Here is a 27,220-nt window from a genome sequence, read left to right as displayed (position 1 = left end):
AGTACGACCTTTTTTCTTGTGATCACTGGAGTGTGGATCGACTTTGGCCTGGTGTCGTGACAGTGACTTTGGGGGTGTTACAGTTCGATCACGTGGAGTACCGTGAGTTATTGAGTTAAGAAACTGGTGGTACCATCATAGGAATTATATGGTGTTTGCTGTGCAATTGAGGTTTTCTTGTACTTGCGCAAGTTGTTATTATTGTGCGATTTTAATACAATACTTGGGTTTTGTATCGATTGATTGGTGTGGTTTCACCATTGGTCATTGGCACACATAATAGCATATCTTTCTGCCGTGACTCCTTTCAGGGCTCGGAGGTACACCGTGACCGGGGTTTGGGGAGGAGCACGTAACATATGATATAAATTTAGTGTAAATGCGCCTTCCTCTAAGCTATCTAGAAAGGTGTATCTAAATCGGACAAACTTTAGTCGAGGTATGGTGAAAAATGTTTAAATGTCTATAACTGGATCATGACCTTAAAAGATCATGTCACAGTCAAAAAGAAAGAAAGAAATAAATATAAATATAAACCGCACCTGTATCTGAAGGAAGCGGTTCAGTTTGGCATTTTAAATATGAAATAGGCAATGCCTAGAAACGAATGAAACATTAGAATTAGTATTTAGAACCCTTGAGAATTACCCTTCATTACCTTCGCCACCAAAGGTGGATGAAGGTTATGTTTTCACCCCTGTCTGTCTGTTTGTTTGTTTGTGAACAGAATATCTCAAAAAGTTGCGGACAGACTCAGACGAAATTTGGTGGAGAGATTAGGTATGCGACAAGGATGAAATGATTGCATTTTGGTGAAGATTCGGATCCGGATCTGCATCTGATAATTTTTTTAAGTGATTCTTACCATTGAGAGATAGGGCAAAAAACAATAAAAACTAGAACGGGCACTCGGTAGAGCGCATACCTTCGCCGCAGCTACTGTTCTGTACTTGGCATGGGAGTGTAGGGAACAGAACAGTGAACAGTTTGGTGCTGATTTCATGCAAATCGGATAAGAATTGACCGAGTTATGACAAAAAACGCACATTTTGCAAGGTCGTGACCCCCCTGACCTTTGACCCCCAACCGCTAACAAGGGTAATGTCTTCACTGGGTCATGTCGTATATCACAAGATCGGGCATTGAATTCTGAACATTTTGGCATTAGTTGCATGCCAATTGGATAAAAATTGACCGCGCTATGGTAAAAATACGATTTTGACCTTTTCGTGACCTTGACCTTGACCTTTGACCCGATTGCTCCCAAAATCTAATCAAATGTGTCCCGTATAATAACCAATCATCCCACCAAATTTCATGCAATTCGGTTGAATACTTTTTGAGTTATGCGAATAACATACACACACACACACACACAGACATACAAATAAATACACAGCGATCAAAACATAACCTTCCGCTTTTGCGAAGGTAATCAAGCTATCTCAAAAAGTTGTGGACGGATTCAGATGAACCTTGGTGAACAGCTTAGGTGTGTGACAAGGACGAATCGATTCCATTTTCGTGAAGATTCAAATCCGGATCTGGATCAGGGAATTTTTTTTTACGGCCAAAAAATATGTATAGCATGATATCACAAAATGTTGTGGACGAATTATGACAAAACTTGTTGGATGAGTTGGGTAGGTGGCAAGAAGAAGCTGATTAGCTTTTGGTTCAGGTCTGAATCCAGATCCGGCCCATCAGTGGATAGAAAATGTAAACTGTTCAGCCTGGTGGAGATATGTTCTATACCGAGTGCCCTTCTAGTAACCCTTTAGAAATTACCCTTTAGAACCCATTACAATTAACTTCTAGACCTCTTTAGAATTACAATCTAGAACACTTTAGAGATATCTTCTAGAACCCGTTAGAGTTACCATATACAGCCCCATAAAATTACATTTTAGAAACCTTTATAATTAAACACGGTGGGTTAGAAAGGTTCTTCTTTATTTTTTACGGATGGATGGACAGATAGAAGGAAGGACATAGCCAAATATTGAAGCGGCTTCACCACTTAAAAAATTATTAATGGTGTTTTAGTACTCCTAGGGTTCTAAGAAACTCTGGTACCATTAAAAATTTTGGCACCAATTGCAGAAACAAACCAATTACAGCAATAAGCCTTCCCCTTTGCTATACGGGGAGGCAAAATTATTATTTATGTAAAAGAAAAATCTTGAAGACAAGTGGATGTGTCAGAGCCAACTGAATGTGCAGACAAACTAGAACAATGCGACTGTCGCCAATATGCCTCCGCGTAGTCCCACAATGGGTAGATGCCATCACTCTGCATATGTATGGACAGTGGATCACGTTTGTGAAGTTTCGTGTTGATTGGATAGGGTTCGTTTTTTCTATCCAAGATGGCTGCCAAACCACGTGACCGATCACATCATCATTTTCAAACTATATGCAATAGTGCTGTTAGATGATATTTGTAAAATTTCGCATCGATAGGGTGAGTGGTTTCAGAGATATAATTATTTTTTTCCTTCAATCCAATATGGCTGCCAAACCATGTGACCTATGATGTCATTAATTTAATATTTCAATACAAATGGGTCATAGATCATTTGCATGCAATTTAAGATTTTTAGGATAAGGAAGTCGATTAAGAACATTTCTGGTTGGTATACCACTTCACCTATGACGTCATCATTATCAAGCTTTTGTTCCCCATTGGGAGTACTTAAACCTCCAAGTTTAAAAATTTTCTATTCAGCGGGTTTCCAAGAAATATTTTTTTAATTATTTGCTTTTAATCAAAGATGGCTGCCATACCACGTGACCTACGACGTCACAATCATCATAAAAACATTCTGCATGTGTCACTCATACCCTGAAAGTTTCCTCTCAATCGGACATATGGTTGCTGAGAAAAACGAGGTTTAGCCCGTACGGACAGGCAACCCGAAAACAATGCCTCCGGCGACTGTCAGAGGAAGCATTAAAAAAACCAATTGTATCTGTGGAAGAAAAAGGGAATTTATGATTATATACTTACGCATCCTTTTCTTTTCTGCAACACAAAAAACAGTAATATAAATAAACAAACACACAGAGAATAAACAATAATAATAAGATCTCAGCCAAATAAAGAACAAGTACACATACATTCAAAGTACACCGCCCCATGCCAAATAATTAAATATGCTGCAGCGCGGCATTGCCGGGGCGCCTCCGGCGCCCGGCAATACCGCAGTGCAGCTCATTGACGCTGCATTGGGAGGGAGAGGTGTACACTAATTGATTGATTAATTGTATAATTAAAATCAATAAAAGATTATCACAAAATATTTTCATAATCAATTGGCTAATCGCATAACTAAACCACGAGTGCTTCATCCGAAGATGTATCTTTTAGAAATTTAATTAAATAAGTCATTTATAAAAAATTAAATAATTAATTGATTACTCAATAAATAATTAATCGATTAATCAATAAATAATTAATAGATGAAATGATTAATCAATAAATCTAAAATATCCTTGATAGCCACATCACTTGGTCACTCATGTCCAAATATTAGCTTCCCAGCTCAAAAGGTGCCTGAGATATTGGCCAAATGAGAAAGAAAATAAATAAATGATTAATAATGAAAATAAATAAATAATAATCATAAAAAATTAAATTATTAATCAATTTGGTCAGAGAACACATAAACTACCACTATTTCATCAGAATCTGTAACTTAAAAAAAAAAATTTTTTTTGTCATTAATCGAATAATTAAATAATTAATCGATTAATTGATTAATTAATAAATCAAAAATATCCTTTTCAGCCAAATCACCTGGTCATTGGCATGTCCAAATATCAGCTTCCTAACTCAAAAGGTGCCTGAGGTAATGGTCAGAAGAGAAAGGAAATTTGATTAATTAAATAAGTACTTAATTAATCGCTAATAATTAAATAACTCAATTAATTGATCAATCAAAAAAACAAAATACCGTTTTTGACAAAGGACTTGCTCACTATTGTGCCGAAATTTCAGCTTCTTAGCTCAAAGGATGGCTGAGATATCGTCCGGACAAACAAACAAGAAAGAAAACAAACAAACAAGAAAGAAAACAAGTACACATACATTCAAAGTACACCGCCCCATGCCAAATAATTAAATATGCTGCAGCGCGGCATTGCCGGGGCGCCTCCGGCGCCCGGCAATACCGCAGTGCAGCTCATTGAGGCTGCATTGGGAGGGAGAGGTGTACACTAATTGATTGATTAATTGTATAATTAAAATCAATAAAAGATTATCACAAAATATTTTCATAATCAATTGGCTAATCGCATAACTAAACCACTAGTGCTTCATCCGAAGATGTATCTTTTAGAAATTTAATTAAATAAGTCATTTATAAAAAATTAAATAATTAATTGATTACTCAATAAATAATTAATCGATTAATCAATAAATAATTAATAGATGAAATGATTAATCAATAAATCAAAAATATCCTTGATAGCCACATCACTTGGTCACTCATGTCCAAATATTAGCTTCCCAGCTCAAAAGGTGCCTGAGATATTGGCCAAATGAGAAAGAAAATAAATAAATGATTAATAATGAAAATAAATAAATAATAATCATAAAAAAATTAAATTAGTAATCAATTTGGTCAGAGAACACATAAACTACCACTATTTCATCAGAATCTGTAACTTAAAAAAAAAAATTTTTTTGGTCATTAATCGAATAATTAAATAATTAATCGATTAATTGATTAATTAATAAATCAAAAATATCCTTTGCAGCCAAATCACCTGGTCATTGGCATGTCCAAATATCAGCTTCCTAACTCAAAAGGTGCCTGAGTTAATAATGGTCAGAAGAGAAATGAAATTTAATTAATTAAATAAGTACTTAATTAAACGCTAATAATTAAATAACTCCTCAATTAATTGATTATTCAAAAAACAAAAAATACCGTATTTGACAAAGGACTTGCTCACTACTGTGCCGAAATTTCAGCTTCCTAGCTCAAAGGATGGCTGAGATATCGCCCGGACAACCAAGAAAACAAACAAACAAGAAAACAAGAAACCAGAGTGAAAACTGAGTACTCTCTTTCAGCGTGCGTCACTGCCGAGCCCCCTTTGGTGCCCGGCAATGACGATTTGCAATGCCTGGAGATGGCATAGGAAAGGAGCGGTGTACAACAAGTACACATACATTCAAAGTACACCGCCCCATGCCAAATAATTAAATATGCTGCAGCGCGGCATTGCCGGGGCGCCTCCGGCGCCCGGCAATACCGCAGTGCAGCTCATTGAGGCTGCATTGGGAGGGAGAGGTGTACACTAATTGATTGATTAATTGTATAATTAAAATCAATAAAAGATTATCACAAAATATTTTCATAATCAATTGGCTAATCGCATAACTAAACCAGTAGTGCTTCATCCGAAGATGTATCTTTTAGAAATTTAATTAAATAAGTCATTTATAAAAAATTAAATAATTAATTGATTACTCAATAAATAATTAATCGATTAATCAATAAATACTTAATAGATGAAATGATTAATCAATAAATCAAAAATATCCTTGATAGCCACATCACTTGGTCACTCATGTCCAAATATTAGCTTCCCAGCTCAAAAGGTGCCTGAGATATTGGCCAAATGAGAAAGAAAATAAATAAATGATTACTAATGAAAATAAATAAATAATAATCATAAAAAAATTAAATTATTAATCAATTTGGTCAGAGAACACATAAACTACCACTATTTCATCAGAATCTGTAACTTAAAAAAAAAAAATTTTTTTGTCATTAATCGAATAATTAAATAATTAATCGATTAATTGATTAATTAATAAATCAAAAATATCCTTTGCAGCCAAATCACCTGGTCATTGGCATGTCCAAATATCAGCTTCCTAACTCAAAAGGTGCCTGAGTTAATAATGGTCAGAAGATAAATGAAATTTAATTAATTAAATAAGTACTTAATTAAACGCTAATAATTAAATAACTCCTCAATTAATTGATTATTCAAAAAACAAAAAATACCGTATTTGACAAAGGACTTGCTCACTACTGTGCCGAAATTTCAGCTTCCTAGCTCAAAGGATGGCTGAGATATCGTCCGGACAACCAAGAAAGAAAACAAACAAGTACACATACATTCAAAGTACACCACCCCCATGCCAAATAATTAAATATTCTACAGCGCAGCATTGCCGGGGCGCCTCCGGCGCCCGGCAATACCGCAGTGCAGCTCATTGAGGCTGCATTGGGAGGGAGAGGTGTACACTAATTGATTGATTAATTGTATAATTAAAATCAATAAAAGATTATCACAAAATATTTTCATAATCAATTGGCTAATCGCATAACTAAACCACTAGTGCTTCATCCGAAGATGTATCTTTTAGAAATTTAATTAAATAAGTCATTTATAAAAAATTAAATAATTAATTGATTACTCAATAAATAATTAATCGATTAATCAATAAATACTTAATAGATGAAATGATTAATCAATAAATCAAAAATATCCTTGATAGCCACATCACTTGGTCACTCATGTCCAAATATTAGCTTCCCAGCTCAAAAGGTGCCTGAGATATTGGCCAAATGAGAAAGAAAATAAATAAATGATTAATAATGAAAATAAATAAATAATAATCATAAAAAAATTAAATTATTAATCAATTTGGTCAGAGAACACATAAACTACCACTATTTCATCAGAATCTGTAACTTAAAAAAAAAAAAATTTTTTGTCATTAATCGAATAATTAAATAATTAATCGATTAATTGATTAATTAATAAATCAAAAATATCCTTTGCAGCCAAATCACCTGGTCATTGGCATGTCCAAATATCAGCTTCCTAACTCAAAAGGTGCCTGAGTTAATAATGGTCAGAAGATAAATGAAATTTAATTAATTAAATAAGTACTTAATTAAACGCTAATAATTAAATAACTCCTCAATTAATTGATTATTCAAAAAACAAAAAATACCGTATTTGACAAAGGACTTGCTCACTACTGTGCCGAAATTTCAGCTTCCTAGCTCAAAGGATGGCTGAGATATCGTCCGGACAACCAAGAAAGAAAACAAGAAACCAGAGTGAAAACTGAGTACTCTCTTTCAGCGTGCGTCACTGCCGAGCCCCCTTTGGTGCCCGGCAATGACGATTTGCAATGCCTGGAGATGGCATAGGAAAGGAGCGGTGTACAACAAACAAGAAAACAAGAAAACAAACAAGAAACCAGAGTGAAAACTGAGTACTCTCTTTCAGCGTGCGTCACTGCCGAGCCCCCTTCGGTGCCCGGCAATGACGATTTGCAATGCCTGGAGGTGGCATAGGAAAGGAGCGGTGTACAACAAGTACACATACATTCAAAGTACACCGCCCCATGCCAAATAATTAAATATGCTGCAGCGCGGCATTGCCGGGGCGCCTCCGGCGCCCGGCAATACCGCAGTGCAGCTCATTGAGGCTGCATTGGGAGGGAGAGGTGTACACTAATTGATTGATTAATTGTATAATTAAAATCAATAAAAGATTATCACAAAATATTTTCATAATCAATTGGCTAATCGCATAACTAAACCAGTAGTGCTTCATCCGAAGATGTATCTTTTAGAAATTTAATTAAATAAGTCATTTATATAAAATTAAATAATTAATTGATTACTCAATAAATAATTAATCGATTAATCAATAAATACTTAATAGATGAAATGATTAATCAATAAATCAAAAATATCCTTGATAGCCACATCACTTGGTCACTCATGTCCAAATATTAGCTTCCCAGCTCAAAAGGTGCCTGAGATATTGGCCAAATGAGAAAGAAAATAAATAAATGATTAATAATGAAAATAAATAAATAATAATCATAAAAAAATTAAATTATTAATCAATTTGGTCAGAGAACACATAAACTACCACTATTTCATCAGAATCTGTAACTTAAAAAAAAAAATTTTTTTTGTCATTAATCGAATAATTAAATAATTAATCGATTAATTGATTAATTAATAAATCAAAAATATCCTTTGCAGCCAAATCACCTGGTCATTGGCATGTCCAAATATCAGCTTCCTAACTCAAAAGGTGCCTGAGTTAATAATGGTCAGAAGATAAATGAAATTTAATTAATTAAATAAGTACTTAATTAAACGCTAATAATTAAATAACTCCTCAATTAATTGATTATTCAAAAAACAAAAAATACCGTATTTGACAAAGGACTTGCTCACTACTGTGCCGAAATTTCAGCTTCCTAGCTCAAAGGATGGCTGAGATATCGTCCGGACAACCAAGAAAACAAACAAGAAAACAAACAAGAAACCAGAGTGAAAACTGAGTACTCTCTTTCAGCGTGCGTCACTGCCGAGCCCCCTTCGGTGCCCGGCAATGACGATTTGCAATGCCTGGAGGTGGCATAGGAAAGGAGCGGTGTACAACAAACAAGAAAGAAACCAGAGTGAAAACTGAGTACTCTCTTTCAGCGTGCGTCACTGCCGAGCCCCCTTTGGTGCCCGGCAATGACGATTTGCAATGCCTGGAGATGGCATAGGAAAGGAGCGGTGTACAACAAGAAACCAGAGTGAAAACTGAGTACTCTCCTTCAGCGTGCGTCACTGCCGAGCCCCCTTTGGTGCCCGGCAATGACGATTTGCAATGCCTGGAGATAGCATAGGAAAGGAGCGGTGTACAACAAGTACACATACATTCAAAGTACACCGCCCCATGCCAAATAATTAAATATGCTGCAGCGCGGCATTGCCGGGGCGCCTCTGGCGCCCGGCAATACCGCAGTGCAGCTCATTGAGGCTGCATTGGGAGGGAGAGGTGTACACTAATTGATTGATTAATTGTATAATTAAAATCAATAAAAGATTATCACAAAATATTTTCATAATCAATTCGCTAATCGCATAACTAAACCACTAGTGCTTCATCCGAAGATGTATCTTTTAGAAATTTAATTAAATAAGTCATTTATAAAAAATTAAATAATTAATTGATTACTCAATAAATAATTAATCGATTAATCAATAAATAATTAATAGATGAAATGATTAATCAATAAATCAAAAATATCCTTGATAGCCACATCACTTGGTCACTCATGTCCAAATATTAGCTTACCAGCTCAAAAGGTGCCTGAGATATTGGCCAAATGAGAAAGAAAATAAATAAATGATTAATAATGAAAATAAATAAATAATAATTATAAAAAAATTAAATTATTAATCAATTTGGTCAGAGAACAAATAAACTACCACTATTTCATCAGAATCTGTAACTTTAAAAAAAAAATTTTTTTTGTCATTAGTCGAATAATTAAATAATTAATCGATTAATTGATTAATTAATAAATCAAAAAATCCTTTGCAGCACAATCACCTGGTCATTGGCATGTCCAAATATCAGCTTCCTAACTCAAAAGGTGCCTGAGTTAATGGTACGAAGAGAAAGGAAATTTAATTAATTAAATAAGTACTTAATTAATCGCTAATAATTAAATAACTCCTCAATTAATTGATTAATCAAAAAACTAAAAATACCGTTTTTGACAAAGGACTTGCTCACTACTGTGCCGAAATTTCAGCTTCCTAGCTCAAAGGATGGCTGAGATATCGCCCGGACAAACAAACAAGAAAGCAAGAAAACAAGAAAGCAAGAAACCAGAGTGAAAACCGAGTACTCTCTTTCAGCGTGCGTCACTGCCGAGCCCCCTTTGGTGCCCGGCAATGACGATTTGCAATGCCTGGAGATGGCATAGGAAAGGAGCGGTGTACAAAAGTTTGATTTGTTTCATGCACTATAAAGCCTTAGCTATTGACTCACGTATTTCTCGGATGTGGAGAATCAACCTTGCTACCAGTGCAAGATATTCATCCTGAAGCACATGAGGCATTGATCGCATTCGTCCCAACAACAAAATTGATATAATGCTGTGATGGAATTCTTAGCAGGCACAAGATAGTGATGCTTGTAAATGTCCAAACTTAAAAAAAAAAAAAAAAAATGTAGGCCAGAGATTCAACACCAGTCATTTTAGCCTTTATATGACCGTTAAAACAGAAATATTAAAGTTGGAGTATGCCAGCCAGCTGCAGACTGAGAATCCATACCACATTGGCAATGCCTCGAATGTTATACACTAGACCACATGTTGCAGAATGAGTGGTGCGTTTTCCAAGACATTTCAAGTCTTTATTTTGAAAATCGGAACTACTACATAGTGGGGTGCCCAGACACTCAGTCATTTCAAATTGATACAAAAGTTTCGTTTTCAGTACCAATTTGAATGTAAAGGCCTATAGAACAATTTTGGTTCAAGTGTCAAGCCCTCATGTACATTTATTTGGCAGCCATGGCAGCCATGGCAGCCATCGAAAATCATGAATTACAAATTTTATTTGAAAAAGCTCATAATTCTCACACAATTGCTGTGTAATGTAACTTGTATTGCTATCTTTTTTTTTCTTTTTTTTTTGTATACATAATCGAGGCTCGTGAAAGAGCTAACATTTATCACACAAACAAATCAAACAGACAAACAAACAAAGTATATAAAAAGGGGAGCGGTAGACAAGATGGGGAGAGAAGGGGAAGCACATAAACACAACATTTGTGAGGGACATCGGGAATGTGTGGGAGGGAGAGGGCCTGGGGGGAGGCGGCATGGGAAGGGGGGGGGGGGGTGGGAGAAGTACAAACACAAGGACACCAAGGACTTCTAGGAAAGAAGTTGGTATTTCAAAAAAGAGGATTTGGGGTGAAATTAGCGGGCGTAGAAAAGATCAAGGTTTTGGATGGGGGAAGATAAGAGATGGTGGTGAACAGCTGTTTTAAAGACCTGGAGGGGGCAGTGGGATTGAAGGGAGTGGGGGAGTTTGTTCCAGAGGCAGGAGAAAAGAGGAATGAAAGAGTGAAGGTGAGCAGAGAGTCTTGATTTTGGCAGTTTAACCATAAGAGGGTTGCAGGCAGATCTTGTGTGACCTTTAGGAATATTTGGGGGACAGAGCCCAGAGAGAGCTGGAGGAGCAAGGCCGGAGAGGAGTCGGTAGAAGACAGAAAGACCACCAACCTGCCTGCGGTGAGTAAGTGAAAGGCCCTTGGAAGGAGATTCCAGTGATTCTGAAATATTAAGCTAATACTGTGTGAGGAATCAACTGGAGTCAAAATATTGATGTTTTGAACATTCTGGCATGCCAAAAATCAAAGATGGCTGCCAATTTCAGGCTTTTTTCGCATTATGCCTCATAACTTCTGTCCTATTGAACCTAGAATGGTGATTTTGGCATCTATACCTAGGTTTTCATGTATGAGTAAAAAAAAAAAAAAAAAAAAACACCTTTAGAGGCCATTTTTCCCCGCAAGCGGGGGTTGGCCTTTTTCGGGGACCGTGGTTGTTGTTGTTTTTTGGTCCCCTTTTTGAAGCAATGTTTTACGGCCGGATGCCCTTCCTGACGCCAACCCTTTTTGCCGCCTTTAACGACAAACAGGGAATTACCAGTGAACTGGTACTCAATTAGCCGACCTCGGAAGGATGACAGGCTGAGTCAACCCCCCTGGTGTTCATTCAGTGATCGACCGGGATTCGAACCCAGGATCCTAGGATCCTAAGCCGGCACCCTAGCCGCTAGCCCAACACCAGGGCACCCTAGCTCATGTATGAGTTATTGAATAAAAATAAAATAAACATGATTGGAGCATATATTATATGATATTTCACACCAATGAGACAATAACGCAAATTGGGTATTTTTTTTTTCATCTCTTTCCTGTTGAACTTTTTCCAGTTTTTTTATGAGGGCCGTGTCAACGAGCTGGGGATGGTCTGTATTTTGCCAAAATCAAGCCGAAGAAAACCCTTCATTATGTTGGTCACTTTCTCTTTCCAGCTTTCAGATATCAAGGATGGCTGAGAAGCTGAAATGGGAGTTTTCAGTGCAGTGCAGATAAATTTAAGAATAACCTCTCTGTCCCTTCATGAACCCAACATTTTAATGCATCAAGACGGCAGTTATTTAATATTGTTTTTTTTCTTTCTGTCTTTCCAGGTCGTTTCTGAGATGGCTGGGACAAGGAGATGGCAGTTTTGCATTCTGTGCCAAAAACAAACAGAGGAAGGGCTTGTTTGTCCTCTTGCGAATCCAGTCGCCAGTCGTAGAGAGGAAGCCTACACAGAAATCACCAGCCTTGTAAGTCAGTTCAGAGCAATTGGTGCTGCTCCCCCACCCAGACGTAAAACTTCCAGATGTAGAATTCATGCAGAAGAATCATGCATCCTGTCACAAATCATGTCGTCAGCTTTACAGGGCATCAGCACTTGACCATGCAAAAAAAACGTCCATATGAAGGATTGCCTCCTGCAAGAAAAAGATCCCGGCGGACTAGTGCAGCTGTTAATCGTAATCTGTCTCTTCTGTGGTGACGAAAGAAATGCAGCAGACCATTCTTTCCAGAAGAGCGTATCGTGTCACTCCTTGCAGAAGGCGATCTGGTTGCCATTGAAGCCAAGTATCATCAAAATCGTTACACAGGGTTCACCCGCCGTTACGATGCGATTTGTAAACATGACACAGCTAGCGAAAACCTTGAGGCCACAACAGAAAATGAATTGCTCCAATTCATAAAGGAAGAAGTCGCTGGAGGTCGTATAATTTTTGCATTGCAAGATCTGACAGATATGATGGAGAGATTAGAACATGGGATCCAGAAGACCGTGAACCGGGCACGCCTAAAGGAAAGTCCTCAAACACTTCCCGAATTTGACAGAGGAGAAAGGTATCCGAAATCGAGTTTTCATCGTTTGTTCGAAGAAGGCTAGACAGATCATATCAGATGCAACTCAAACACCAGATGAGGACGCACGTACATTACTAATGGCAGCATCAATTCTCCGTAAAGCTGTTTTGGATCATGACACTGCATTCAGGTTCGATGGTTAATTTCCCAATGGTTGCGAAGAATCATCTGTTCCACAACGTATAAAGTATTTCTTCCGTCAACTCCTCGCAGGATCCAAATTATCGTCAGAACAAGAGAATTCCAGGAAGATCCTCTCTGCGAGTCAGGTGGCCATGCTAAATATGACTTCTCTTTCTGCGAACTTGAATTGTGAGCCTCCACTTGCACTTGCAGTGTTCCTCGCCCTCAAATTGCATTCCCAAACAAGAAGCAAGAATTTGGTAGAACTACCACACAAGTATGCTCTGAGCATGTCATATAAGAAAGTCCTCACCATTGAAGTTAGCTTTGCACAGGCTATTGCAGATCAAACAAGGAACAACACTGATATAGTCTGTCCTACAAATTTGCATCAGCACATTTTCACAGCTGCAGCCCTGGATAACTTGGATCCTACAATCCTACCTCTTTCGTATACGTTTGTACCACCTGTGGGCCGAAATCTTGTCACCCAACCTCCGGTAATAGATGTGCAGCCAGTGGCAACGAGTTCATTCGATGAGGAGAAACAGCAAGAACAGGCATGGATGACTGCAGTACATGACACCCGATACGTGGATTCTGATACAGAAAAAGGCACTCCAGTGATGTGGTCTTCATTCCATGCTGCTCGATCAGATGCTGTAGGACAACCGGAAAAAGGCATTGAAGCCCTCCTGCCACTTTTCCATGAGAAAGCAGCCACTCCAGAAATGATTCGACATGGAATGGAACTGGTGACAAAAACAACTGAGCACCTCAACCCACACAAAGTCCCTGTGTTGGTAGTGGACCAACCACTCTAAGACCTTGCAAAAAAAAAAATGCAGTGGACCTTCCCTGACATCATCTGACATCTTCCTTCAAGTTTAAGGGTAAGCGATACTGCTGCAAGTTGATGCACGAAGTGCCATCCCTCATGGAGGAATTTGCAACTATCATCAACACCCCATTCCAAACATCGCCATGGCTGAAAGAAGTGGCAACGAACTTTGTCTGTAGGCTGTACTCCAATGAGTCAAACAAGGACAATGACGTTGACCTCGTCCGAATGAGGGTGTTCTCACAGAAGACAAGGGACGTGGAGAGAATTCCCCCAACGAGTGATGCTTTGGATCAACATCTCAAAAGGAGTGTCTTCCAACCGAGCAACTGGACAACAGCCCAAAGGTCCATGATGCCTGTCAACAACCCCACTAATCATGGGTGGAAGGAAGAGGATGGCAAGCTGCTTCCCATTTGGACCTCGCTGCCCCTCGCCAAGGATGTATTCCACCTGGATGTGAAGTGCACTTGCACAAGTACCTGCGCTCTGTGCAAGTGCATGAGGGCAAAGTTGAAGTGCACATGTCTGTGCAAGTGCAAATGCGAGAAGTAGCTGGACCAGAACAATTTCCAATACTGACATGTATATATGGTCGATTTGTTAGCCACTTTCTTATTAAAACTATTGTTCAAGAAGTTATTCAAGCAATTGTCTAAGCAGTTACTCACCACCATATTGTAGCAAAGCTAAAAGATAAATAAAAATGTCACTATATCATTGGGTCCGAGTATAATTGTCCAGTTTATTTTTTTAAAACATGTTTCAGCTTACCGGGCCTATGACCCTTGGTCTCTTTTTGTGGATATGCGCAGATACCGGCAAAATTATTGCTTCTATGGGCAATATGCTTGAAATACAAGTTGCTACTCCTGATCCTGAATCCATACTTACCTCATATGTTCAGATCGGATCATCCAATCAAACATTATAACAGTTTCCATATTTCGCAGAGGCCGGTGTGGGGTCGGGAACCCCCCAAGTCCCCAGAAGCCCCATTTTTTATCCGAGTGCTTGACACTCGAACCAAAATTGTTCTATAGGCCCTTGCCTTCAAATTGGTACTGAAAACGAAACTTTTGCATCAATTTGAAATGAAAAGAAAAAATTACCCATGCACGGCCCCCCCATAACTCAATGGAGTACAGTATTGCTCTCTTCTATGGACTGGCACTCCAGCATCACACCTGTCTCTCTTGGATTCTGTGGAATCTAAAGCTCTCAACATTAGTAGAATCTTCCACGATGAGGCCGAAGCACAAGGTATGTTTCTCTCACATCGCAGACAGATAAGCACCTCTTAGTATTATTTATATATTTATTTTTAAACTGACTCTTCTCTGGTCTACATCCCTCTGATCTCTCTGACCACAGACCTGTAGTGAAATTATACCAAGGTGAACCCAGGGGTGCTCGCTACGGAAGGGGCCGTCTATAAGACCCGGGACAAGGGCGTGCGGACACTTCGGCGGGACTCACTGTGACATTATCCAGTAGTTTGAATGGTATGTACGCCCCAAATGCTGCGCTGATGATGCGCTGCGCTAACCATTGTTATATTGAAACTTCCATTGCTGTTCTTGAAATGCTCTGATTTAATGCCTATTGCTGCATGTATTGTTACAGGATGTATTGCCGATCTAAATGATATTAAAGCCTACCCAGAGGTCAAGTCGTGTCTGCGCTTGATTTTCACGACATTAGCTCACTGGCTCAACACGCTGCAGAATTACTTCGCTGCTCACGAGACAGAGCCAACCGCTGCGATAAAGCTGTCCGTGTTACAGTCCAAGGTCCATCACACTGTTTACAAGACCATTTCTCGATTTGGGACGTATGCTACGGCCCTAGCCGAGCTGAAGCGCCTCTACGTAAAGAAACGGAGCGCTGTGCACGGCCGGCATCAACTCTCTCAGCGACGGCAACAACCGTCTGAATCGATCGATCGCTTCGCGCAGGAGCTGCGCTACTTATTGGCAGACTGCGTGCAGGACGTCCGGACTCACGAGCAAGTGCAGGACGATTTGCTCCGAGATTCATTCATATCCGGAATTAGTTCTGGAGTCTTGCGGCTCCGCCTCTTGGAGGTCGCGGAGCTGACATTTACAGAAGCACTACGGCTGGCACGCGTATACACAGATGCTCGAGAACAATTGACCGCATATGATCACCCACGAGTCGTGGCGGGGACCTCGCAACTCGCGCGACCCGAGAGGGCTACCGCCGAGGATACGGAGGAGGACCCGACCCCCACGACGGCCGAGTCTCTGGGTGCTCCGGAAGCGGACTCCGCATCCGGCCTCACTGCGGCCGCCGCTGCCAGGCCACGGCCTGCCCGGTATGCAAAATGTTATTTTTGTGGAAATCGGCAGCATCCCCGCTCTGAATGCCCGGCCCGAGAGGCGACATGTCACCTCTGCTCCACCAAAGGCCATTTTGCAAAAGTCTGCAGAAAGGCCGCTCGGGGCACGCATTCCCGAGCGACCTTGAATGGGCTCATCGCGGAGCCAACGGATCGAGCACCGGACGGGGCGCCTTGCACAGCTTTGATGAGCCGCTCTCCTCCTCGCGGGCCTCTGGCTTCTCGCCCGACCTTGGTGAGATACGTCGGGCCGCCGAAACAAATGGCGCGAACGCGACCGGTCACAGAGCATCCAACCTTGACTGGCTTTCAAACGCCTACTTCAAACAAGCGACATGCACCTACTTTGGAAATGCCTCTCGAAGTGCGGCAAACGCAGCACGTGACTCGAGCGCCATCTGATGACAGCTTTTGCGAATTACATGCTCCCCCTCTGGCATGTCAATCTGCAGATGGCAGAAATCTTTCTCACGTGGCTCGAGCGCCATCTGACGGCAGCTTTTGCGAATTACATGCACCCGCTTTGGCATATGACTCTGCAGATGGCAGGACTCTTTCTCACGTGGCTCGAGCGCCATCTGACGGCAGCTTTTATGGATTACATGCACCCGCTGTGGCATATGACTCTGCAGATGGCAGAGATCTTTCTCCCGTGGCTCGAGCGCCATCTGGCGGCTGCTCTCACGACCACCCCACACCCACTCTGGCAAATGAAACTACCGATGAGCCAACTGACTTCAATGCTCCTGCTGAGGCCCGAAGGATTGCAGCCGGCGTGGGATCCACCCGCGAGGCGCGATCTTCTCGCCCGGCCGGAACTATACCTGCCGGGTCTGCCGGCCTAGCGCAGGCCTTCATTCCGCTCACAGTCGCGGGCGTTTTTGCGCAAGCTTTGATTGATACGGGATCCACGGATAGTTTTATTGATCAGCGACTCGTGCATCAACATGGGTGGCCGGTTCTCGGGACAACCCGCCGGATCTTCATGGCATCTCAGGGACTTCGGTTGAGCACAAAAGGGGCGTGTCGATTGAAACTTGTGATAAATGGACGCACGTTCCCGGACGTGTATCTCATGGTATTACCGGCCTTATGCGCTGACGTTCTGTTAGGACTTGATTTCCTAAAGCGGCATGGTCGTTTGGAAATGAACTTCGGAGGGCCGGACACGCTCGCTGTGTGTGCCCTCGCTCAAATGGACATGGAGCCACTCTCACTGTTCCCCAACCTGACCACTGATTGTACCCCTGTAGCCATCAAATCGCGGCGCTACTCTCGCGCGGACGCGCAATTCATTGCGGAAGAAACGGCCCTGCTCTTGAAGGACGGTATCATAGAACACAGTAGGTCACCGTGGCGGGCCCAAGTCTTAGTGGTGCGGAGTGAGGCCCACCGCAGGCGAATGGTAATCGACTATTCGCAAACGATTAATCGTTTTACACAGCTGGATGCCTACCCATTACCGGGGATGGACGCCCTGGTACGCCAGGTGGCCCTGTATTCCGTTTATAGCACTCTCGATCTACGTAGTGCGTATCATCAAGTCCCCATCTCTAGGGCTGATCGCGTCTTTACAGCCTTTGAATCGGGTCAGCGGTTGTACCAGTTCACGAGACTTCCCTTTGGGGTAACGAACGGCGTCGCTTGTTTTCAGAGAGCTATGGATGACCTCGTTGCGAAGGAGCATTTGACCGATGTCTTTGTCTATCTGGACAATCTTACGGTTTGTGGGTATGACCAGGCGCATCACGACGCTAATCTAAAACGCTTCCTCGAGGTCGCGCGGAAATATCGCTTAACCATGAATGCGGTGAAGTGTCAATACTCTCTACGCATGGTAGACCTTTTGGGGTACACCGTGACCCATGGCTCCGTCTCCGGATAAGGAGCGTCTGCGCCCTTTGCTCGATATGGCTCCGCCTAGCGATCGGGCTTCGCTGAAACGCGCTCTAGGGCTGTTCGCCCACTACTCAAAGTGGGTGCAAAATTTCTCCGCTAAGCTCCGCCCCCTCGTGGCCTGCGACACTTTCCCCATGGGCCCGGCCGCCCTGGCGGCCTTCGAGGGCCTTAAAGTCGACATTGCTGGCGCCGCTGTCGCAACGATTGACGAGAGTGCCTCTTTCGTTTTGGAGAGTGATGCCTCGGATCATGCGATAGCGGCGACTCTCTCCCAAGGAGGCCGCCCTGTGGCTTTCTTCTCGCGGACTCTCACCTCCGTCGAGCGGAGGCATTCGTCTGTCGAAAAGGAAGCGTACGCGATCGTCGAATCAATTCGGCGATGGCGTTCGTATCTGCTTGGGCGGAGTTTCCAAATCATCACGGACCAACAGAGTGTTGCGTTTATGTACGACACCTTACATGCTCAGCGCATTAAGAATGAGAAAATCACCCGTTGGCGTATCGAACTCGCCGACTTCTGCTACACCATCAAATACCGCCCGGGGAAGGATAACCTGGTCGCTGACGCCTTATCGAGGCCGGCCACTTGCGCGGGGGTCGTATCTTTGGAGGGGCTGCGCACTTTGCACAGCACTATGTGTCATCCCGGGGTAACGCGCTTCGCGCATTTTGTGCGCGCGGGCAATCTGCCGTACTCGATGGAGGACATCCGCCGCATCTGCCGTGATTGCGCGATCTGTGCGGAACTCAAACCGCGTTTTTATAGCCCCCCTCTGGGGACACTCGTTAGGGCTACTAGACCGTGGGAGCGCTTGGCGATGGACTTCAAAGGGCCGCTGCCAATGTCGAGCAACTCTCGCTATCTGCTCACTATCGTCGATGAGTATTCCCGATTCCCCTTTGCTTACACGTGCGGGGATATGTCGGCTGCCACGGTTATTCGGTGCCTGCAGAATTTGTTTTCTATGTTCGGGTATCCGGCCTACGTGCATACCGATCGGGGTGCGGTGTTCCTGTCCCAGGAAGTGAGGGGCTACTTGCTCCAACATAATGTCGCTTCGAGCTACACCACCCCGTACCGGCCCCAAGCAAATGGACAGATCGAACGCTTTAATGGGATTATATGGCGGGCCGTCATGCTAAGCCTTCGGACCCTCGGCCGAGGCCTCGATAAATGGGCGTGGTCGCTGCCTGCCGCTCTAAACTCGATCCGGGCTCTCCTATGTACTGCCACCAACCAGACTCCTCACGAACGACTGTTCCACCACCCTAGAAGCTCCGGCAGTATCCAGTCTTTACCCAGCTGGCTCGCTGAACCGGGGCCCGCCTATCTCAAACGAGCGGTTCGCACTAGCAAGTACGACCCCCTTGTTGACAAGGTGCAGGTCCTCCAGGCTAATCCCGAGCATGCCCGCGTGTTAACGGCGGATGGCCGCGAGTCTACTGTCTCCGTACGCCATCTCGCCCCTTGTGGGGACGACGACAGGGATATCGACGAACCCGTCTACGAGTCTATGGACTCTATCGAAGCTTCCCCTATGGAACTACCGCTGTTACTCCCGTCGTCCCCCGCCCCCGTGCCCGAAGGCGCAGGGGCGCCCCCTCCGACTCCAACCTCCGGCGGCTATTCCGACGCGGGGGACTCCGGGCTAGGGGACGCCGTGCCCGGTAGTTTCCGAACACGAACTGGCAGGGAGGTTCGCCGCCCCGACCGCTACGGGTGGACCAACTGACGTGGATTGACGTAACCCTTTGGTTTATTGCTGATGCTTGCTTGCAAAGTGCCGAGCGGTAGTATAGTTTTAACGACGGGGAGAATGTAGTGAAATTATACCAAGGTGAACCCAGGGGTGCTCGCTACGGAAGGGGCCGTCTATAAGACCCGGGACAACCGGGGCGTGCGGACACTTCGGCGGGACTCACTGTGACATTATCCAGTAGTTTGAATGGTATGTACGCCCCAAATGCTGCGCTGATGATGCGCTGCGCTAACCATTGTTATATTGAAACTTCCATTGCTGTTCTTGAAATGCTCTGATTTAATGCCTATTGCTGCATGTATTGTTACAGGATGTATTGCCGATCTAAATGATATTAAAGCCTACCCAGAGGTCAAGTCGTGTCTGCGCTTGATTTTCACGACATCTGACCTGATCTCTCTGACCACAGACCTTCCCCAACAACTCCAGGATGCATGTGTTCTTCCAATAACCCCATCCGGTTAAACTTCCAAAATCCAGCTTGACTGCACCGATTAACAACCTCTCTTTCACCTCAATTTTTAAATTCCTCACTTCTCCCATCTGTGGAACCACTTTCCAGAGGCTCTACTATCACCCTCTTCCCTCCACGGATAAACGGCAAGCAGACGGTACACCATCATCTCATTGTAGTGCACCCCCTTCCTTATGGTATATAATCTATATTACCCCCATTAACCCTTCCAAATGTAACACTTATTTGCAGGCTGCAGGGTTTCCTCCCCTAATACTTTACTGTTTGTTCATTCCCTTGCTTTTAGTTCCCAAGAGTTACCCCACTACCCTAAGTCAGTTCAAACCTTCCGGCACCTTGCTCTTCCATGAGCTTTGATCTTACAGACAACCCAAAAATAAAAAAATAAAAAATACCCAACAAGAACGTGAGGTGTGTACTGAACAAACATTGTAGTACCGTGGGTTGAAAGAAGAACATACCCGGCTTTTTGCCTTCAGGAACACGTGGTTCTCCATCTCCTTGGTAGATTTTGTAATGGGGCTTCCAGCAACTCGCACTGCCTCATCACTGCAACAGGAAAGCTTCGCATCAATAACAAAAATATGTATTTCAGGAAAGAAGGATGATCAATATCCAGATCCACGTTAGCATTATTTATATTGATGGTGAAGAGGTCTATAAAGTGATCTCGGATACTCATTCTGTGCTCTTTTTTTCCATGCCTGTGGTCAAGACAGCTGTTCACCACCATCTCAGATCACGCCCAATTCACAACCATGATATTTTGTAACCCCATTAACCCTCAAGCCAACCTCTTTCCAAGTTTCCAGTTTTTCCTTCCTGAGTGTTTGCGGTTGTATCCATCTTCTCCAGCCCTTGTACTCCTCCAGCCCTCATTCTTCCCCACATCCCTTATTACTCCAAGTCTCCATCCATATTATTCCTCAACCTTGCTGTTTATGTGTCCCCCAAACCCTCTCCACCATCCCCTCTTTCTAGTGGTCCTTTTGTTGTTACATCCTGATCCATTCTATGTTCTAGCTCATCCATGAGCAGAGACATTGTATAAAAAAAATAAAAAAAATAAAAGGTGGGACATTGGAAAAACGTCATTTAAAATGAACCATTACCGACACAAGCAAGTAAACAGAACCGTGAGGAACTTCCTGACTGCATCAATCATAAGGTTTGGCCTTTAAAATAGTCTACGAGGTATATTCCTATAAATAGTACATTGCTGACAATGTTTAACTTTGCCTCCTTTTCACAACATCTCCAAGCCCAACAATATTTAAACTGCTGCTTTGTCTCACAATGATAAACTTTTAAAAATAGGGGCAATACCCCTGGGTGCTCACCTGGTAGAATAACACAGTGTACTACACCAAGTAAAGGTATTTTAAACCAATTTCAGTGGTTGCTAGGAGACAGAACAGCATGTGGAATCATACTAACATAATCATAGGACTTTAAACAAACAAAATGATACCTACTTTAGGGGGCATCTTCCCCCCCCCCCCCCCACATCCCCGTAAACCCCCTAGACCCTGATTTTTCTAATGACGTGACCAAACTTTGGTACATCACAGGCGATGAAAGTTGTGATCAAGTTTCATCAAAACTGTGTGTGTAGTTGCGGAGAAGAGAGCAAATACCTATTTTAGGGGGGTAAACTCACCACCCACATACTCCCTTAAACCCTGATATTTTTTCAAAAGCCGTGATCAAACTTTTGTGCATCACGGGTGATGAAGGTTCTCGTCACGTTTCATTGAAATTAGGTGGGTAGTTTCTGAGAAGAAAGCAAATAGCTATTCTGGGGGGTAAACCCCCGTAGACCGCATTAAAAAAAACAAAAAAAAAACACATTTAGAGGCCATTTTTCCCCGCAAAGCGTGGGTTGGCCTTTTTCGGGGACCGTGGTTGTTGTTGTTTTTTGGTCCCCTTTTTTGAAGCAATGTTTTACGGCCGGATGCCCTTCCTGCCGCCAACCCTTTTTGTCGCCTTTTACGACAAGCAGGGAATTACCAGTGAACTGGTACTCAATTTGCCGACCTCGGAAGGATGACAGGCTGAGTCAACCCCCCTGGCGTTAATTCAGCGATCGACCGGGATTCGAACCCAGGATCCTGGGATCCTAAACTGGCACCCTAGCCGCTAGCCCAACACCAGGGTTCGATACTGGACCAGCCCAGACCGCATTAGACCCCGATTTTGTAATGTCCGGTTTGGATATGAAGAGATGCGGAATGTGTGATTGTTGGAGTTTCCGTTGGGTGTTGTACACACGTGGGTGTGGTGTTTAGCATCATGTTATTATTGTTTGTTGCTCACCTTATCCAGCTGTTTGTACCATCCAGTTTTTGCCATTTGTATGAGAGGTGTGTATTGTGTGGGTTTGCCCACATTTTCCCCAGTGAGACCACCTTTTCGGCTCTTCACATGCCATACTTCCAGTATCAGTGTCATTTGTTGGATGTCACGTCAAGGACACGGGTTCCATAAAAGTCAAATTTGTGGCCAGATTGCAGGCAATGAATGACGCACTATGGGTGAATGTGTCACCTTTCGCAGCCGAACTGCTCCTTCATGTTCATCTAGTCTTTGTTTCAAATTTCTTCCAGTTTCACCAATGTAGAATTGGTCACAGTCTTTGCATGATGAATGGTAGACTATTCCGGATTTATCAATAGTTGATATTGTGTCCTTCAGTTTTGAAATGACATTGCAGATGGTGTGTAGAGGCTTGTAGGCCACACCAATCCATATGCTGCTTACCAACTTGCCAATTATTTCGCAAAGGCCAGGATAGTATGGCAGTACACAGTGCCTAGGCGTGTCTGGCTCCTTCCATTCTGTTAGGTTAGGGCGTACTCCTTTGCTATGTCCATTTTTTGAGCAAGACTCCTTTAAGTAATCGGATTTATTTCATTGCATCGGCTTTAGAAGATGACACAGTCCATGCCCGACCTGCCAATGTCTGTGCTACACTGAGATTGGGTTGCAGGAATTTAAATCCAGTTATCTGTTGGTGTGGTTTAGTTTCCTGTAGACCGACATCTAGAGGTAACCATCCAGCTTACCGTGTACCTCCAGACCCAAAAAGGCCAATTGCTTTCTTTTTCCATTTCAATTGTACAACTAATGCTGGGGAATACCCGGCCAAGTTGCCCAAATAGGTGGACTACCATGTCTGTATATGCACAATGGCAAAAGTGCCATCCACGTATCTGTTCCAGTATCGTGGGAGCCAATTCTCATCGAACTCAAATATCCTTTGTTCAGGTTCCTCCATTACCATGTTAGCCACAACAGCAGAGACCGATGAACCCATAGCTGTGCCAAATATTTGTCGATAGTTTGTACCATCGTAGATGAAGGTCGTGGTTGGTACACACTATCAACAAATATTTGGGACAGCTATGTTGATATTGTTCCTGGTCTATGTCAAAACTGGTCTCTGTTAAATGTGTAAACCTTAAAAAAAAAAATATAAAAAAAATCTTACAAATGCAGAACCTTTATTATTGTCTTGCATCGCAGAGAGGTTTGTGGCCTCTGCTCTGTCTACTGAGGTATCCTATTCTACCCTCCCCAGCTCCTTCAAGACGCACACGCTCTACTAGCATCTTCTTCTTGGCTAAGCTCTCAGAATCAAAGGCTCGTTCAACTTCTTTTTTTTTTTTTTGGTGGAACTTTTCAGAACTTTTTCCTGATGATGTTGTATTCCACTGTTCCCTCCAGGGGTTCAGACAGGTGGTACAGCAACGTCTCAAGTCATCCCCCATCCATACCCACAATGTTTCCCCCAATTAACCCTACCTACCCAAACTCTACCTTGCAGATTTACTGTCCAACTTCGACCAACCCCTGACATATGTCCTGTTCATTCATTCCCCGGTGGTCACACTGTCGGTTCATTACCTTTTTACCCTTCACCACCTCACTCTTTCATGACCTACATCTAGTAAATAAAGAAAAAATTAAAAAGTACTCCCAGGAAGAAAAAAACAAAAGGTCATAGGCTTGGAAGCTGCAGGTATAACCATTGGGTCAGATAAGTGTGATGGTCAAGCTAAGCAGGTGATCAGAGCGATTGGTAATAAGTCCTGTGTTTGCAGCTTTACCAAATACTGTATACAAATTTCTACTACTGTACTTGCCAAGAAACACCAGCCATTTGTATTGTTCCCAGAAACGTTAATGTGAATGTCTTGGTCTACAAAGACATGAACAAGAGGCTAGACAAAGACACGAACCTGGACAACACGGACCTAAACAAGAACAACGAACTGGAACGCTGATGTGGTCCATCCCGGAGCAAATGAGATTCGTTCCATTGAAATTCAAATAATTAAACAATTCAAATAATTAAAACAGCCCATTTCTAGAACGGCACTCATTAGAGAGTATACCTCCGCCAGGTGAACAGTTTACGTTTTGTATCCCAGAGTAGACCAGAAAAATCACAATACAAAATCACATTTAATCAAAATCATTCGTCCACAACTTTGAGATATCTTGCTATGTATTGTTTTTGGCCCCATCTCCCAATGATGAAGAATCACTTTAAAATTCTACTAGCCGGATCCGGATCCAGATCTTCACCAAAATTGAATGGATTCGTCCATGTCACACACACAATCTTGTTCAACAAGTTTCGTCCAAATCCATCCATAACTTTTTGAGATATCCTGCTGTGTATCGTTTTTGGCCCTATCTCCCAATGGTGAAGCATCACTTAAAAATTCTACGAGCCGGATTCGGATCCAGATCTTCACCAAAATTGAATGGATTCGTCCATGTCACACACACAATCTTGTCCAACAAGTTTCGTCCAAATCCATCCATAACTTTTTGAGATATCCTGCTATGTATCGTTTTTGGCCTTATCTCCCAATGGTGAAGAATCACGTTAAAAATTCTAGTATCCGAATCCAGATCTTCACCAAAATCTAATAATTTCATCCTTGTGGCATACACTACATCTCTGCCAAATTTCATCCTAATCCGTCCATAACTTTTTGAGATATTGTGTTCACAACCGGCCAGACAGACAGGGGTGAAAGCATAATCTCCATCAACCTTTGGAGTTTGGTAAATATTCGCCATGCACACACGTACACGTACACGTACACGTACACGTACAGTATAGGACTACAAGTACAGTACAGGTAGATTGAAGCGGATCGAAAAATACTCACATTTGAGCCATTACTTTCTGTCGAAACGCCATGACCCTCCAGTCGTTCTCGCCCATTCCCATGTTTGGTTCCATGTCGATCCCACAAGGAATTTCTGTAAAACGGTCTTAAAAAGCAAAGAAATTAATCGAAAACATCGAAAGCAAGGAAAGACGTCCAACATCCGGTTACTGCCGTAATCACCCACTCTAATTCTCGCGAGACTTTGCTTAATACCTACGTAAATTCCTGAAATGATCTCGCGAGACTTTGGGTGGTATTTGGACGTATCAATCCCCCGTTTTCTTTTGGAGAATGGAATAGTATCTTAATTCTTTTTTTTTTAAATTCTCTTCCGCTTTAAACACAAATAAACATTTAAGAAGCAGAAAGTTAAGGATTAAGGTGAAGCGATTCGCTTGCGTTCGAATTCATTCTATCCGCAGGTCCGTCGAGGCCGATTCAATGAATATAGAAGGAAACAAAGCAATCATCATCATCATGTACATGCATGCCCAATGCCCATGCCTTATGCCGAGCGTTGATGCTGCAGTTGCTGGGCTACAATCTGGACGGGTCGCCACTCCGACTCAGTTGAGGTCAAGGCAGGAATTTCGACCATTTGTTAAGGATGCCAGCGACAGCGCGCCTACTCTTCGCGAATGACGACAATCAAAATCATTCGTCCACAACTTTTTGAGATATCTTGCTATGTATTGTTTTTGGCCCGATCTCCCAATGGTGAAGAATCACTTTAAAAATTCTAATAGACGGATCCAAATCTGGATCTTCACCGAAATTGAATCGATTCTTCCTTGTCACGCACAAAACATGTCCACCAAGTTTCCTCCAAATCCGTCCATAACTTTTTGAGATATCCTGCTATCGGCCTATGTTGGTTTTAGCCCTATCTTTCAATGATGAATCACTTAAAAATTAAATAATTCTCATATCTGAATCCATATTTTGATCTTCACCAAAATCGAATCGATTCTTCCTCGTCACACACAAAACATGTCCACCAAGTTTCGTCCAAATACATCCATAATGTTTTGAGATATCCTGCTATGTATAGTTTTTGGCCATATTGTGGTGCTGCGCACACACGACTCGATTGCCAGAGAGGTAGGCCACAACGCGTTGGTAATAAAGAGTCTTTATTCAAAGCTCGCACTTCAGCACTGAGCGGGCTCGAGCTTAGAGCCCCTTGATCGTGCGGGGCCGCGGGACATCCCTGACCGCCTCCACCTTGGCCGGTAAAGGGACGGCCCCGTGCCTGGTGATGCGGTGCCCCAAGAAGTCGATGGTGGCGACGCCGAAACGGCACTTGGCGGGGTTGATGATTAGGCCATGCTGGCCCAGGCGTTCGAAGAGCGTGCGGAGGTGGAGAAGGTGCTCCGGATGAGGTCCACCTTGGAAAACACGGTCGTGTTTGCCAACCGGGCGGAAAAGTTCTGGATGTGCGGGACCGGGTAGCGGTCGGGGGTGGTGGCATCATTGAGTTGTTCGTTGAGCCGGCGGTAGTCGCCGCACGGCCGCCATCCTCCGCCGGGCTTCGGCACAATGTGCAGAGGAGAAGCCCAAGCGCTGTTGGAGCGCCGTACGATCCCCAGCCGCTCCAGCATGGTGAACTCCGCCTTCGCCACCGCGAGCTTCGTGGGCTCGAGTCGGCCTGCCCGGGCATAGACCGGCGGCCCGACCGTGGGGATATGGTGCTCCACCCCGTGTTTAACGGCCACTGCTGAGAAGGTGGGCCGTGTGAGGGCCGGTAAACTGGCGAGGAGGCGGGTAAAGTCG

At 43.0% G+C, this 27,220-nt stretch overlaps 1 protein-coding gene across 12 annotated transcripts in view; it reads right to left on the bottom strand.

The window, feature by feature from the left end:
* The window catches only part of MED15 (mediator complex subunit 15), a 112,219-nt gene extending 86,576 nt beyond the window's left edge, over positions 1–25,643 (bottom strand). For 6 of the 12 annotated variants that reach the window (XM_078768201.1, XM_078768206.1, XM_078768202.1 and 3 more), the window contains exons 1-4: positions 25,445–25,642; positions 20,720–20,807; positions 9,829–9,880; positions 3,011–3,025 (exon numbers count right to left, since the gene is read on the bottom strand). In XM_078768201.1, the coding sequence (XP_078624327.1) occupies positions 3,011–3,025; positions 9,829–9,880; positions 20,720–20,807; positions 25,445–25,518 (229 nt within the window). In that variant the 5' untranslated portion in view covers positions 25,519–25,642. Of the gene's footprint in view, positions 1–3,010; positions 3,026–9,803; positions 9,881–20,719; positions 20,808–25,444 lie in introns of all 12 variants that reach the window. The other 6 variants (XM_078768207.1, XM_078768208.1, XM_078768211.1 and 3 more) reach the window with 2 other exon arrangements.
* Between the last annotated feature and the right edge of the window lie 1,577 nt (positions 25,644–27,220).

The sequence above is a fragment of the Myxine glutinosa genome, chromosome 14, assembly GCF_964187855.1.
Source record: "Myxine glutinosa chromosome 14, kmMyxGlut1.1, whole genome shotgun sequence".
In the NCBI taxonomy this organism is placed as follows: Eukaryota; Metazoa; Chordata; class Myxini; order Myxiniformes; family Myxinidae; genus Myxine; species Myxine glutinosa.
The sequence above is the reverse complement of the archived record's forward strand: the minus strand, read 5'-3'. Positions and strand labels throughout refer to the sequence as shown.